Source organism: Dermacentor albipictus, chromosome 5, assembly GCF_038994185.2.
Source record: "Dermacentor albipictus isolate Rhodes 1998 colony chromosome 5, USDA_Dalb.pri_finalv2, whole genome shotgun sequence".
Lineage (NCBI taxonomy): Eukaryota > Metazoa > Arthropoda > Arachnida > Ixodida > Ixodidae > Dermacentor > Dermacentor albipictus.
In genome coordinates this window covers 37,722,178-37,738,983 of record NC_091825.1, presented here as the reverse complement: position 1 = coordinate 37,738,983, position 16,806 = coordinate 37,722,178, and the positions used below count along the sequence as shown (strand labels likewise).

The 16,806-nt window shown below is 44.6% G+C and overlaps 1 protein-coding gene across 3 annotated transcripts in view; it reads right to left on the bottom strand.

The window, feature by feature from the left end:
- LOC135909530 (uncharacterized) overlaps nt 1-16,806 on the bottom strand; it is an 85,190-nt gene that overhangs the window by 31,968 nt on the left and 36,416 nt on the right. Inside the window, exon 5 of one of the 3 annotated variants that reach the window (XM_065441510.1) lies at nt 6,811-6,915. The exons of the other annotated variants lie outside the window; for them this stretch is intronic. Within the exon in view, the coding sequence (XP_065297582.1) occupies nt 6,811-6,915 (105 nt within the window). The remainder of the gene's footprint in view (nt 1-6,810; nt 6,916-16,806) is intronic. 3 annotated transcript variants of the gene reach the window in all.

Genomic DNA, 16,806 nt, shown 5'->3' with positions numbered 1-16,806 from the left:
CGCCATTTTATTCCAACTTCTTCCTTCTCACTTCTCCCCTAGCACCTTCCTTCGTCTTCTTTCATGCATTCAGCGCAGACCGCTTCACTTCCGGATTTCTTTTAATTACACCTCCTGGGGTAATACTTGAATACGTTTCCAATAGCGGCGCACTCCGTTTGGCCCGAGGCTCCGGCGTACCAGACATTCTTCAATATTCCATGCTGGCATGCAGTCTTAATAACTTGAAATGGTCCGCAATATTTTGAATTTGAGGGCACAGCTCCTTTCCTTACAAGGACATAGTCTCCAGGCTGCATGTCCGGTATCTCGCTACTGTGCCTTTTATCAAAGTTTCGCTTCATGCGGCGCTTGTAGATCTCCTGTTCTTTGGCAGTTTTCCTTACTTCCGCAAGTTCGAGGTTCTCTAGGAGACCTAGCTCACGATCTGCAGGAAGTATGGGCGCTGTACCTGAAGTTACAAAATGAGGGCTGCAGCCTAAACTCGTAGTGTATGATCTGTTGTGATGCTTCACAGCGGCCTCGAGACAGCACTTCCAGCCACCGGCAAAGTCTGAATACATCTTCAGATACTGTTTGATGTCTCGTATGGCACGTTCCGCTAGGCCGTTTGCTGCCGGGTGGTATGGAGAAGAATACTTTATCATGATGCCGTGCTCCTGGGCCCACTTTGATAATTTGGCACTCCGAAAAGCCGGCCCGTTGTCGCAGACGAGCGTCTTTGTGTGTTTAAAACACTCAGCTTTGAGGAGGTCTATTACGCTGTTTGCGTCTTCTTTGCCAGCTTTAGCCGCAATCGTCCGTGTGCACTCATCTATGGAGAGCAAGAAAGCTTGCGTTCGCTTGACTCCTTCCCCCTTCTTTTTGAGCTCCGCGAAGTCCAAATGAATTACTTCGAACGGGATGCTTGAATATTCAGGGTTTGTCATAACGTCTGTCGATTGCTTGAATTTAACTTTGTTCACCTGGCAGAGGTGGCATGTGCGGATGTAATGGCTGATGTCGTTTTTCATGCCCGGCCATGTGAATCTCATGAGCAATTTCTTATAAGTGCGCCAGAAGCCATCATGTCCACCCGATTCAGGGGTGTCGTGGTATAGATGAAGAATCCTTGGAATCATAGTTGGTGGTACGTGATACCTTCCATTGATAAACTGGAGCTCTTCTGTACCTTCCCATAGCTTAATATGATTGATTGTATCTGGATTATTGCTTGATTCCTGTACAAGTAATCTTGATAGTGCGTCAGCGTCAGTGAGGAGTGGGCCAGGACGGTGCGAAATTACGAAATCAAATTGTTGCAGATAGTTCACCCATCTAGCAATGCGGCCTCTTGGCTGGGCCATGCACAGAAGTTGAGTCAATGCTTGATGGTCCGTGAAAAGTATGAATTTGGCACCTTCCAGGTAAGTACGAAAGTACTGCACAGCTTTTAAGACGGCCAGAGCTTCCTTTTCTGTGGTGCAGTAATTGATTTCGGCGGGTTTCAGGGTATAGCTGTAGTACCCCACGACGTAGTGTTTGGTTTGATCAGCTTGTTTGGATGGCTTCTGGTATAGAACTGCACCGGTAGCATAATGTGATGCGTCCGTGTTCAGCACGAAAGGCAAGGAAAAATCCGGTATTCACAAGATGGGGTCCGACAATATTAGTTTTACAAGCTCACGATAGACAGCTTCGCACTTCTCGTCCCAATGAAAAGGCACGTCTTTCTGAGTTAAACGTGTGAGGCACCTTGTTCTCAGTGCGTAGTCTTTGATAAACGCCCGGAAGTGTCCTGCAAGGCCAAGGAAAACGCGCAGGGAGTGCACATCATAAGGCTTTACCAGCTTGGAGATTCTCTCTACCGATTCTTGCTTGGTGCTTTTAGTCTGTCCATCAAACACCCTGCCAAGAAATACTACGGTATCTTGAAAGAACGCACTTTTCTTGAAGTTGACTTTGAGTTGGGCAAGACTGAGGGCATGAAGAACTTTTGAAAGATGACTACGGTGTTCGTCCTTTGTCTTTGAGTAGATGATGATGTCGTCGATGTACACATTGCAAAATGTGCCCAGGTAAGGTTTCAGAATGTCCGTCATAATCTTCTGAAACCACGCAGGGGAGTTTTTCCAACCAAATGGTAGGCGGTTGTACTCAAACAAGTCAAATGGGATTATGAACGCGGTGTACTTCTTCGTTTCTTCACTTAGTGGAATCTGCCAAAAGCCCTTGCAGAGATGTATTCGTGAAAACCAATGGCAACCACCGGTTTCGTCAATGATGTCGTCGATTCTCGGCATTGGATAAGGTATCAATTCAGTTTGACGATTGAGAGCCCGGTAGTCTGTGCAGAGGCGGAATGTCCCGTCTTCTTTAGGTGGAATAGTGATAGGAGAAGCAAATGGGGATACAGAAGGCCGGATGATACCTGCGTCTAACATTTCTTGCAACTCCTTTTTCAGCCACACCTTTTTATCTCTGGACATATTATAGGGGGTTCTACGAACCACTGTTTTATCTGCGAGCTCGAAAGGAACGACATGGGATTTCATTGCTGGAGGGTAGCTTCCTATGCATATAAGCTCTGGGTACTTAGTCTTGATGTCTTCGTGGTGAATAATTAGCCTTGATACACTAGGTTCTTCACCAGGGTCTTCTGTTCTTATCGTGTCTTCGGCCATTACCTTGTCATTCCAATAGAGGTTCATCTTAAGTTTTTTCATGTCTGGACGGGACAAAAGAAAATCGTAGGTGACATTGGGAATGGCCAATACGTCACTGGTAATAGCATTTCCTTGAAATTCAATAGCCAGGGTTACCCATTCGCTATGCATGGTCACTGACCCATCGTAGGCTTGGACACGCAATGTTCTACCAGCGTGCAGACGACTGGCATCCACTCGAGTCTTGTTGATAATAGATACCGAAGCTCCACTGTCAACGAGAGCCTTCACTTCAATGCCATCTACCTTAATGGGGGCGTACAATAAGCTTGACGACACCAAATATACTGTCTCACTGAAGCTCTTTTTCTGGGGCTTGTGATGCACGGTAGACAGATTATGTGGAAGTAGGTTGCCGTGAACTGCGGTAATTGGTTCATCACCATCCTCACAGTCATGATTTACGCTTCCCAGAGATTTGTTTATGAAGCTGTGTTCACATTCAGTTGACGGCAACGACTCTAGATTGGAATCAAGTTGCTCTGTTCTACCATCTGGCTGTCTTCTCGATGTAATTCTTGGCACTGAGGTCTGTAGAAAGTTCAGAAGGTCATCAAACGTTCTTGGAGCTTTGAGCTGGACATGACGACGGATCTCGATACACAACCCTTGCGTTATCAAAGCTACAACAGCAGAAGACGACAGCTTCGGTTCTGCAGAATACAACAGGCGACGCTTCTCAAGACAGTACTCAAGCAGAGAGCCACCTGTATAACTGAACCGCAGTGCCGCATCCCATCTTTCTACTGCGTTGCCTTCGAAAGCCCCTAAAAAGTTGCTTTTCCACAGTTCCCAACATGTTGTTCCATAATCCATGAGTTGCACGTCATACCATTTTCTGGCTATACCGCCCAAATAGCGGCGCATATGCAAAATCTTTGTGTCGTCGGAGTGCCACAGATTCTTGTCACAGGCGTACTCGAAAAAACACAGCCAGTAGTGTGCATTTTGCGATTTTCCTTCAAAAACATCTGGTTCAACAATACTTCGTGCTGACTGCTCTCGACTAAGCGCTTGGACGAAAGTTCTCATTATTTCGATCTGTTGTATAATGTTCCTTTGCAGTTCCATAACACTCAAGTCTAGGCTCACCTTCCCGGCAGGCGTTTCCTCTTTGAGGGTGCCACGTCGTATGGGTTCCAGAACGAGTTCGCTCAGTGTCTGCAGTTGTAGATTCACTGTCACCGATCCTGTTTGCACGAGGGCTTGGCGGCTGATTGCAGCTTGTTGCAGTACCACGTTGATCAGCGCGGTAGAACTAACTTCAAGAGGAAGGTCCGTCGCTGGCTCACCGTGCACTTGGTATCGGGTGAACACAACAGACTCTGATGACGCCTGGTCGACGAAAAACGTCACCCGCATCGCTGGTCTTCGAAAACTGTCGGCTGCGCCAAAATGTAGCGTTCCTAACTAGAACGGCAACAGAAATGACATCATCTAAGTGAGACGGGTGTCGTCCGCCATTTTATTCCAACTTCTTCCTTCTCACTTCTCCCCTAGCACCTTCCTTCGTCTTCTTTCATGCGTCCAGCGCAGACCGCTTCAATTATTATTTTTTTTTTACAGTGAAAAAGGACCGCTTTTTTGAGTTGGTGTATTTACTCGTCTGTCTTAGCGCTGTAAGCATGCTTTAAAACGCCTGAGACGCACATTCGTTTTTTTTATATTCTTGAAGAAACAGGTTCTTTATTATTATTATTATTACTATTATTGTTTTTTTTGCAGCGGCGTAACGACGTTTAGCTATTAATTTTGTGTACTTCAACCCACACGCTCTACTAGGCGGCTATGCTGCATAATATCCAGTGATAAAATTTTTCCGCTTGTAGTAGGGCACAGACACGTGAGGCAACAAGGTCGATAAGTCGAAATGTTTCTCTGGTCACGTGCACATACGCGACCAAGAATTCGTTGCCAGGAGTTCCGGTACACCGTTCAGCCATAGTACAAGACTACCGCAGCGCGGCTTGCTCGGCAGTGAACGAGCGCAAGTGGGTTTCTACTCTCACTGTAGACGGCTACGGCTCTGCGCAAAGTATTTAGGCGCTCGAAACCGCAGTAAAACGATCACGAGACGCGAATCAAGGAACGCTAACCTCTTCCAGCTGCGCGTTGTCGTAAACAAACACTGCGAACGCACGATGACGCTTAGCGCGAAGCGGTGCTGGTTGTGGCTGGCATGCGCGCCGATCTTAATCCCGAGAATGCCAATGGCAGAGTGTGCGGCGCCAGTTCCAGATTCAGTGAGCTGGAAAAAATTTTTCTTTTTTCTTGCTGAACGAATTGCCGTAACAGAGCGCGTGAACAGCGTTATTTGCATTCGTAGGTCGGTCATCTAAGGTGAGGGTGGAGGCGAGTCCAGATTGGGCGACTGCTCTCTTGCTGGTATACAGCCCACATTCACGAGGGCCCTTCTGGCTACGGTTGTGCGAAAAGAGAATGAACGGAAAAACTAGGCTCGGTGCGGTGGTGGCGGTGGCCACGGAGATGGTCGGCACTGAGAGAAGCGACGCATTGGAAGACCAGCCACCACCTGAGCACGGTGTTGCGCTTACTTCGCCAAAAAGAAGCAATTATTCTCCCTTGGCCGAATTTGTTTACGGGGAAAGGGTGGCCAAGTCAGTTGACGATCTCCCGGTGCGTCTCTTCAGGTGGAGGGTTGATGTCTGTCGCCGTGTCAGAGCGCGTCAGCAGAGCATACGGGTCGACAACACCACACATTCGCGCCTTTTGTCGTATCAAGCGCTCAGATTGAATTATTTCGGAATGATGCGACAAGTTGAACTGCTCTGCTTTAGCGGCTGGTGTCGTTACGCCTAGAAAACCGCAAAGCCATCTAAATATACTTTGATTTTGCAACCAGGAAGACCGCCAATGTTTCACAGAATGAAGCAAGAGGTATTCCATGTTTTATAGCATAAACTGTTTAGTAAACTGTTTATTACTTGAAAAGCGCGGCTGCTCGAACGCCAGTGAGAACTCACACAGATGGAGCGTGATTGTCAAGCTTGGCCAAATCTGACGCAAGCTCGTGCGGCGCCGTAGCCATCTATGCATTAAAAGTAGGGACTCCAATAAGACCGCTGCTTCGATGGGGCATAGTGGTGACATCACGTGCCAACTATGTACATGGACATAGCTTTGTCTCGTGAAGATCATTGGTACACGGGTGCATCAAAATTAGTCTACCCACATCATACTGGTTTACTATGCTTAGAATCATCATCATCATCATTTATTATTCCTTACATGCCCATTTAGGTGTATTACATAATGGGGTGAGGGACGAAAACAGCAACACAAAGTAGTCATGATAACAAAAGTGGCGGGGCCGTTAAAGAGAATAAAAATAAAGAAATAAAAGGAAATATATATTAGTAAAAAACAAAACGTGGCACAAGTGTGAATAAGGTGATCAAATTGAAATGCGCTCCCAGTAAGTGCCTAAATTTTGGGCCATCGTGCTTATTAACTATTGATTGTGGCAGCTGGTTCCAGTTCTCTATTGTGATGGGCAGGAAAGATTTATGATATGCGATGGTAGTTCCACGAAGACGCTGTACCCTTAAGTTGTTTAAAATTAGACGGGAAGTGCACTGAGGAAGGAAAAGAAGTCTGTTACACAGTTGGGAAAATTGTTGCAGAGATTGTGAAACGGGCACAGTTGTACAATCGTACGTCAAGGTGAGAAGGCCGGGAGGCTAATAGAAGATTTATTGCTGCTGGTACTTGGTGCTACGGATACATGTATTCTTTTAATGCATCACGTACGAGAATACTAGAGTGTTACTTTCACATTTATTGCGCGCCACACTCACAGTGCTATATTCTAGAATGATGTGAATATTCTAGAATGATTCTAGAATAAGGAATTGTACGCAAGGGGATCGGCGCTTACAGCAGCAAATCAAGCAGTAGACTAAAGCAAAATGAGAATGCTCGAACGTAATATCTCCGAATGTAGGAAAGTGCAGTACTTCCAGAAAATGTAACCAAGCGTTCCATTTTCTTTGACACATGCTGCGGTAATCTAAAAAAAAAAGAGCAGAACACGATAGACCTGGCTTGAATACTGAAATTTAAGAGCCCATGGAAAATTGCTTACGAAGACAGGCAAGGTGTAGTTCGCCGAGAGGAAACCAATCACACCGTCGATGACACAGTCGATGGAACCCCAAAGGCCTGCAATTTGGATCGTCAAGCCGTTCTCCTGAAAACACACGCCGAGGATGTGCGATTCTCTTTCAGGTAAATGCAGATGAAATATTTCGTATTCGAGTAAAACCTACTATACAATTCGCTTAGTCATCTCCGAATATACTACACGTGTCCGCTTTTGCATGATACCACCTTCCAATTTAGCCCGAGAGAGGTCGCGCAACACAGAACTAGAAAAACGAATGCGGCCACAAACTAAAGACGGTGACTCAGAAAACAAAGATCAGAATTCATTGCAACACCTACCTGTGTCGGATGGCGAAAGTCATTAACAAGGCAGCAGTGGCAATCCGTTCCTATTTCCTAATGCAAGGATGGCGTGGTTATAAATTATTTGCAGAGTGCAAGGCAAAATTTGCCAGTTTAGCCCAACGTGCAGAGCATTGACAGTAATAACAATGCTTAGCGTTGCGCTTGAACTGGCCGGACAGTGTTCTAAATATATGCGTGTGGGACACGCTGGAGCGACTTAGTACGCAAGGCGACTCCTGATGCGCAGAAGAGTCAGTGGCCCGGCAGCTGCCAGACGTCTCGAAATACTGGTGCGATGAGGAAGGTCGCCAGTGACGCTGCAAGTGTCTCGTCTGGGTGGTGAATGAGTTGAGATCGACCGAAAACCTTCGACATTAGTCGGCGCCCAGTAAAATATCAGATAACATTACCTTGACGCTTAGTGTCCGTTCAGCTATGACCCGCGCATTCACGCAGCAGCTGAGGAGGAATAGCGTATAGCGTGCGTGCGCACGACGGCCATGCCCGCACCGGAAGGCAGAACGCTGCCTCGGCTCGACCAACGAGCCGATTCAGAGGAGCCTTGATGATGACTCCACTTCGCTTTGGTATTGCGTTGAAATAGTAGGGCATCCGCTTCGTATGCAGGAGGCATTGGGTTCAAATCCGAGTGCGACCGGTTTTTCTTTTGGGTGCAGATACACCCCGACCTAGAACTCGGTTGTTCGTAAGAGTTTTTCTTTTGAAAAGGGGCCCTATAGAAATTTGCGAGCGTCTCTGGGCGGCCCTCCTCTCCACAACAGCTTTGTATAAATACCCGACCATCCACCGCCGCTTTGGGAGGCATACGAGGGCTGTATTAAGGTATATCTACCGGTAAAATAGGTGCACGTGCGCCCCCGGCATGTGCTCGGCATTACGGGAGTTCCAAATGCTTGGAAGGACACCTGTTAAGAAGATGGCGGCATGGGCTTGCCCCACTTTTCTTCTCTTCCAATTAACGCACTACGGGAGAGCCGGATGCCCGGCTGGGTGGCTGTTTGTGCCGGTTTTATAATACAAACTGATGAGTGTACGCCAGTGGGGATCGAAGCATGCACCTCCCGCAGCCGAGCAGGGCGTCCAGTTTACTCGGCAACGCCAGCGCCGCGGTTATGAAGATCATCCAATCATCTGTATGAGGGCCGCACGCGCGCTGTTGATAAAGTAACAGTACTACCAAGGCGGCGGCGCTTACAGCGTGAATGTGGCTCGAAGGTACGTGCTATTGCTGTAGCAATACTACTGTTCAATGGGAAACAAGGGTAATAACAAACTACGGGAACTTTCGAAACCTAACCAGGGCTATAAGGTTCCTCTTAATGCACATTTGCAGTAAATTTTGACGCACTGGGTTCTCCAAATGTACGCCAACATTTCACATCCCTGGACCAATCATTCAGTGTTATAGAACGCGCTACATTGTAAATATGCACAATACGCCACATCCATCGACGCGCTGCGAAGTGCATTCGTAATATTTTATAGATATTTTACGTTTTTGTGGCCATTGCGACTTTCAATTACCAAAAATGTTCTATAAAAGAGGCCAGATCCAGTAGCGACACTGCAAGTTTTGTTAATGGGTAAGCTCATGAAGTCACATAAGTAACATTGTAAACAATTTTCTGCTGCACTGTACAATTGCAGCGTACTCCCCTTCCAAGAGAGCCTTGTGGTGGCGCGACAATTCGCTGCCGCGCAGCGGACCAAGATGACAGAGGGGCCAAAACCAAATGCGATACTTTGGTTCTTAATACACACGCAACTCATCTGGATCAAGTGACCAAGTAAACATGGATGTCCACCAGACTGGCACAACCATAGTTAACAGGTCTCATCAAGAAGCTCGATTGGAAGCTTAACGCACAGCTCTGAAAGCTATATCAAATTTTAGGCTCTATGAGTGGCAAAACTATGATTTTACTCGATCTGGAGCGTCTTAAGGAATTTCGAAATTTCATTGCGGATTTCAATCATGACATCGCAGTATGAGTAATTATAGCCTATTTATAGAGCATTTGGATTCATCTCTTGTATGATTGGTGACCTTAATTTGCCAAGTGTGGACTGGGAGGGACTGTCCTGTTCCCAGGCCAGTAAAAACGCTAACATCATTTTATGCGAAGCATATTACGAGAGCTCAACCCAGCTCCTCAGGCGCGGCGGTGTCGCCTTGAATACCACGTGACACCGTGACGTCACGACAGAGGAGAAGTGGCTTTGGCTCAACTCTTGCAAGATGGGCTGGGTAGGAATCGAAACAGGGTCTCCGGAGTGTGAGACGGAGACGCTACCACTGAGCCACGAGTACGATGCTTCAAAGCGGTACAAAAGCGCCTCTAGTGAATGCGGTGTTGCCTTAGAAACGATCTGTTTCTAAGGCTCAGGCGTGCGTCGCTTGCTCAGGCGCACATTTCGTTGCCGCGCCGAACGCTGCGTTGTTCGACGCTCACCGCGTCCGATGCGGGGCGTCCAAGGCGAAGCAGAGTAACGCATGAGTTGTTTCTTCGTCTAGCCGAACCAAATATAGCCAAGCAACAGCAGTTCACCAAGCTAAACAGTGGTTCAACAACTAAAATAAAGGCTAGTATGCTTCGCATCCTGGGCTTAACCTTACCTAAGCCACAGCCATTTTTTTTTGAGATCATGCTCGCTCACGACCTACTCAAATAATCAAACAGCCCACACGCGTACAAGGACATGCAAGCTCGGTTCTAGATTTGGTATTTGTAAATAGGGCTTTTCCAGAACATACCGTTCTAGTGGAACAAGGGCTGTCCGATCATGAACTTGTAAGCTTGTCAATTCCTCTTTTTAAATGCAGTAGCTACCAGAAATCTCCCGTTCGGTATTTTAAGGACTATTCCCGAGCTGACGATGCTCGTGTGCTTGAATACATGGAAACCGTACTTGCTGACTTTGATGACGGCGCCACAAACACGGGCGCTCTTTGGGACAAATTTGTTGAAACGTGTCATTATTGTATGAGCAACTTTATACCCAGCAAACGCAAACAAACACATAGGCGTACACCCTGGATGACTCGCGAAATCATTAAATTGAAGAGAAAAGTTAAACGGCTAAGAAAGCAGCATGCGCAGTGCAGTGTTATCGGCGATCACCAAAGAATCCTTGCACAAGCGATGCATCACGCAAAGGACTACTACTTTAAAACTGTAATGCCCCTTTTATAAAGAATGATCCTTCCAAGTTCTGGAATTATCTTAGTGAAACCAAGAAAGCAGTTTCAAAGATATCAGTTGACGGTAGCATAGTCACAAATTATGAAGATATAGCAAATCATTTTAATGCCTATTTTCATAGCGTGTTTTCAGTATCCGGACCATGTACACTTACCGCGATGTCATTTCAACCATACGAAGTCAATTTTATTTCATATCCTGGTTTGGTTTCTATGCTTTTAAACTTAATTACGAAAAAATGTTGCGGTCCTGATGATCTTCCAAATGTGTTTCTTCGACGATATGCCGAATGCGTTGCGAAGTTCCTTTTTATTATTTTTAATAGTTCCTTGTCAACAGCAACCTTGCCGCGTGACTGGAAGACGGCCCGAGTAATCCCTATCTTCAAAAAAGGCGACAGATTATTACTATCTAACTACAGACCGATATCTTTAACTTCCTCATGTTGTAAACTTATAGAACATATTATAGCCACTCAAATTACAGAATTCCTTGACAAACACTCCATATTAACAAGTTTTCAGCACGGCTTTAGAAAGAAGTATTCGACAGTGACGCAACTCGTCACTGTTACGTATGAGTTTGCCAAAGGTCTTGTTAATAATATTCAGATTGACACAATTTTTTTAGATTTCTGTAAGGCCTTTGATAAAGTTCCTCATGACAAACTAATCTATAAACTAAACAACATTGGTCTTCCGAAGGTGATGGTCGCTTGGGTGGCTGAATATCTGAGAAATCGGGTGCAGTTTGTCACAGTCGAGGATCAAAATTCGCGCCTTCTACCAGTCACGTCGGGTGTGCCCCAAGGCAGTGTGCTAGGGCCCTTGCTATTTTTGTGCTATATAAATGATATCGTAGATATAATTGATCCAACGGTTCAAATTCGATTGTTCGCAGATGACTGTATATTATTCCGTGAGGTTTGCAGCATACATGATCAAAAAGAACTAAACAAAAATCTAGATTACGTATACCAATGGTGCAACCAGTTGGGCATGGTCATAAATGCACAAAAAACAGTTTCCATTTCTATAACTGAAAAAAAAAATCCCTTTTTCAGTATGCTTACTCCCTAGGTTCGTCTACAGTTAAGCATGTCGATAACTACAAATATTTAGGTGTAACGTTCACTGCTAACCTCTCCTGGAATTCACACATTGATAACATTTGTTCCTCTGCTTTCAGAAAGTTGTGTTTCCTAAGACACAAGCTTCGTAATTCACCACCAAATGTAAAACTACTATGCTATCAATCGTACATCAGACCAAAGCTAGAATATGCAAGCATAGTATGGGACCCCTACACAAAACATAACATTGATAAACTCGAAAGAATTCAAAGAAAGGCTGTTCGATTTATCTTTTCTAAATTTCGTCGTGTAGACTCTCCGTCGGAACTAATGACAACCAATAACATACTCCTCCTTCAGTACAGAAGAAGGCAATTTCGCTTTGGCTTCCTGAATTCTCTCCTTAACCAGCAATTCGCTATTGATCCTTCCTTGTATTTATCCCCCCTATCCACAAGACATACACGACATCAACAACCAAGATCTTTAACACCATATTTCGCAAAAACAGATGCTTATAAATTTTCCTTTTTCCCGCACACAGTGTCGCAATGGAATTCTCTACCAGAGTGCGATCGTCTTGCCATCGCGTAGCATTGTATACATTTAGCCATTGTGTTTTTTCTATTGTGTTTTTGCATTGTGTTTTTGCTATTTTTGCTAGTTATTTGTATCTGGATGTAAAACATAATGTATGTGCACCCATATACTCAATGTGATTTGTTAAATATGCCCGTCCTACTTGGACCACGTTATGTGGTCTACATTATGTATAAATAAATAAATAAATAAATAAATAAGGCAAGTTAAGAGGTAAGTGGACGGTCTCATGGATTCATGGGTACTTCAGCACAGGTGTGCCCTGTCTAAGCTGTCACCAGAACATTAGACAACAATGAGGCAGCCATCCGAGCAGACAGCAGTCACTAGAGTCTAGCCGACCAAAAATATTACTATTGTTCATTTTCAGAGTCATAACGGGATATGAGAACATCAAATACGCATTTTACAAAGCACACAATGAAGAAACCAAGATAATCCAAAACGTCATTACTACAGCATTCTTGTTAAAATTTTGAGCTGCGTGCAGTCCGCAAAGCAACAACACTTATTATTCGAATCTTTGTATTCGTACAACATTTATAATTTTATTTATTTGCGATACTGCCAGCCTCAGTGAGACCAAAGCAGGTGGGCCTTGTATCAGACACTTCGCAAAGGAAACAAACAGTTCATGCTGGATTATACAGTAAGAACAAAGAAAGAAGTAAATCTACTTTAAATATTGCAAACAATCACCAATGACTATGTGAAATACAGTATTTTCGGTCATTAAAACACCACTCAGTAGTAAATATAGTATTACTAAAATTTATGAAAATATAGGGTATGAATGACACATGTAAAATTATAGAAGTTACACTGATAACAGCGAAGAAGTGACCACAGCATAGCGTTTTAAATGCAGAAATTTTTTGCGCAGCGAACACAAGCATTAGAGTGAAGATATGCGGGTATGTTATGTTGCGTCTTCTGTGTTTGAGGGTGTATAGTATGTAGATGAACCTTGAAAGTGACGGAGGGCAAACTATCTCCGAGTTGAGAAGATTCCATTCTTGACCGCACGTGACAGAAGTGAAAACTTTACCGCCTCAATGTCAACGCGTAACTGGTTTAATGTAAATTATTGTTTATTTTTCCCGATAGGCTAGATTTTGCAACTGTTGTGCATTAGTTGGTAGATAAATTTTGATCGGGCTTGTCTGGCCCTAATAGATAGTCTTTTAAGGACTGCATCAGCTAAGAGGTTTGTAGGGGAGTCATAGGGTCTGTACTTATTAGAGATGAACCGCACAGCTTTTTATTGTTCCTTTTCTAGTTTGGATATGTTAGTTGATGTGTGTAGAAGCCAGATGATGTTAGCGTATTCTAAGACGGCCGGAGCGAACAAAATTTTTATGGGCTAGTAGTCTGGTGTATTTCGCTGCAAGGAGTAAACATCGTCTAAGAAAAAAGGTTTGCGTAATGAGACTGAGGTAATATTATCAATGTGTAAGGTCCATGAAAGGTCATAAGTGAATGTCAAACCTATGTATTTGTAGTGATTTAATTTATTTAGGCGAGTTCCACCGAGAGCATGAGAAAATTCCGAGGGCTTCCTTTTGCTGTAAAGGACATACATACACATTTAGTAGTGTTGACATTTTCCATTCTTTACGCCAATTGGACATCAAGTCGAGGGCTCTGTTTAATAATAAGTGGGTTGCGTACCTGATAATATTTTTATAAGTAATACAATGATCCGCGAAGAGTCTAAGGTCGTATTCAGTGTTAGCAGTAATGTCGTTATTAAAAATTAGACATATCAATGAGCCCGTCACCTTTGAGGAACTCCGGAGGGGAGAGCTACAGACCTGAAAGGAGTGCTGATAACTATAACATACTGTGTTCGATGCGTAAAAAGATTTTGATCCATGCTGACTGACTATCCCTAATCTGGCCATCTGCAATCGCAATCTGTAGTTTTGCAACTAATTTAACATAGCTTACGCGATCAAATGCTTTACTTAAGTCGCGAAGAATCGTATCTGTCTGGCTTCGTTTGCTGGATTCAGCCCAAGGTGACGCACTACTTCGCTTAGTTGTGTGACTAATGAGAGCCCACGTCTAGAGCCATGCTGCTGAGGTATTAAGATATGTTCACGCTCGAGAAATATAGTAATGTGTTTGAAGATACGTTCTAATATTTAACACGATGCACCGATAAGCGAGATACGCCCATAATTAAAAGGTTCGTTGATGGCACCAGATTTATGCATAGCAATCACCTTCGCTTTTTTCCAATCACTGGTTTGTTTTGCGGACGTGAGTGATTTGCGGTATATAATAGTAAGGTAGTGGCCACACTATTCGCCAGCAATAGTTATATTTGATGAATCAAAGAATTTAGGAGGACAGAGTAGGGAAGCAAGTAGGTGTTTATCAGTAGGGAACACTGCAAAAAAAAAGTTCATGAATGTGATCGCTCGAGTCATTTTTTCTTCCAGAAACCGTTCAGATGACACACCTGAATATAGGCGAAGGTATCTCCAAAACCTGTGATGACTGCTGGTAATCAAGTGCCGGAATGTTATGCTGAAGCAGTGTTGCTTTGAACGCTTTAACTTTCCTCTGAAGACAGTGAGAGTGGAGGTCAGTTTATATTCTTCTTGGGCGTTTATATTTAATAGTATGTTTAATTCTTTTTACTTTGCAGTTTGCTTGAAGGTAGTCGCCGGATATTCACGGGTTTTTCTTTCTTGATTTGGAACGTTTCATTGGGATAAAGTTTGCCGTGCAGTGTAGTACGATTGAATTAAATTGATTCCACAACGTGTTGACATCACAACACCTTTCCGAAGCTGCTTGGACAGAAACGTCAAACTCGTGCCTAGGTGAGTAAGAAGAGCGTCATGATCTGCTTCACAAAAATCAAGGACAGCACGCTCCAGGTTGAGTTTCGTTATGTTGCCTTCTATGGAGAGCTTATATTTAGGTATGTCATGGCGCTATATACCACCAATAATAGCCATTTCGACTGTGTGGACTGGGACATGGTCACTTATGGGTATGACATCAAGTATGCTATTCGTAGAGCTTTGCGAGAGCGCTGGCTGGTAGACTGTTCTGTGAAGGTTAACATTTAAGCATTAGATCCATAAGTGCATTGGTTGTGGCTGAACTGCAGTGCGTGGTAATCCAGTTCACGTCTGGTAGGTTGAAGTCCCCCATGAGGATCACTCTACTGGCACGAACGTGGAACTGCATAAACTCCTGCAAGGCAAGCACGCCTTCGGATCCACCAGTAGGGCCTCGATAAAAGAAACCAGCAAACATGCCATTGTCGTTGAACAAGATTTTACAATATACAGCCTCCGCATAGGAGACTCCAGCAAGAGAAATGAATAGAATATTATTCTTAAGAAGCAGGTGCACACCATCACCAACGTTTAAATACATATACATATATACGTGAAGCCGGAAATAAGTACACATATACCCTAAATTATTGCCGTGATCTTCTTAAAGAACTGCAATTAGGCCTGTTTATTTACTTATTAAATTTCGATGAATGGGCAACAAGTAGCTGAATTCGGATATTTTTCAACTTTGCTAGCCCTTCCCGTGATTCTTTATAAACTTGAAACTACTCCTACATACTACTACTATTTATGACTGAAACGAAAAAAAAAGTTCGATAATGTGACATTTGAGCGCAGCTCTAAACGTGTTTTCATTTCGTGATATATTGGCTAGCGCAGACAACCTCGTTCGTACGCCCCTTTGCAGATTGAGCGATGTGTGGCGCGACTGCCTCGCTAATCTGGAGGTCGCGAGAGGCAGCGTGTGGGTGATGCGTGGGCGCGCTGCACAGCAGCCGCCGCAGACATACCTCCTAGACGACGAGCGCTGCTCTGGCGCCGTCTCGCGGCCATCGTAGCCGCAAGACGCTTTTCATCTCACGCCCCATACTCTCTTTCCCCGTACTCTCCTCCTCCGCTTTCCGCATCATCGCTCCGCTGCACCCTCCTCCTCCACTTTCTTCCTAGCCTCTCTCAACCCTCGCCACGCTCCGCGTTCGCTTTTTCATCCTTCGCTGTGCTCGTTCGCTCCGTTACACTGACGTCGACGCCAATCCTAGGCGCAGGAACGGGCGCCTGCTACCCCTGCTATAAAACAAAACTCGGGTGAGACGACCTATCTACTCTTGAAGTGGGGAGTACCTGTGGGAATACAGGTGAGAACTCCCGTCCATCATTTTAACGTAAGCAATTATGACGCAAATAGGGCAAGAAAACTTGAAATTACAAAGTGGTCAGGCGATAGAGCGTTACCCTGTCAACTAAAGTCTTTATTAGGCTGCATTAACATCATATTGTGGGGATATGCGCTGACTTCCGTGGATCGTGTATCACGAGGGACGGGTTAAATGTGACCACTGAAAACTTGCACGCAGTCTGATACAATATTATAAATGCTGTGATGACGCACTGTTTGCCCTGTTTTGTTTTACAAATAATGCCCCAGCTAATTTTGTGCATTATGGCTTCATCCCTGTTCTTTAAGATTTTTATGTCTTGTGGAACAGACTTTCAGGAGCATTTGAGGCAGTACGAGGCCAATTGGGAGACAGCTTATTTATATAGGGACCATTCATGGTCTCCTAATGACTCCGAACATCTGCCTGTTCGGCGGACATAGAGAATTTGACTACAATTGACTGAAATTAAACATACAGCATCCATGGCATATGGGACAAATGCAAGAATGCTCGTGCGCCATGCACCGGGAACAC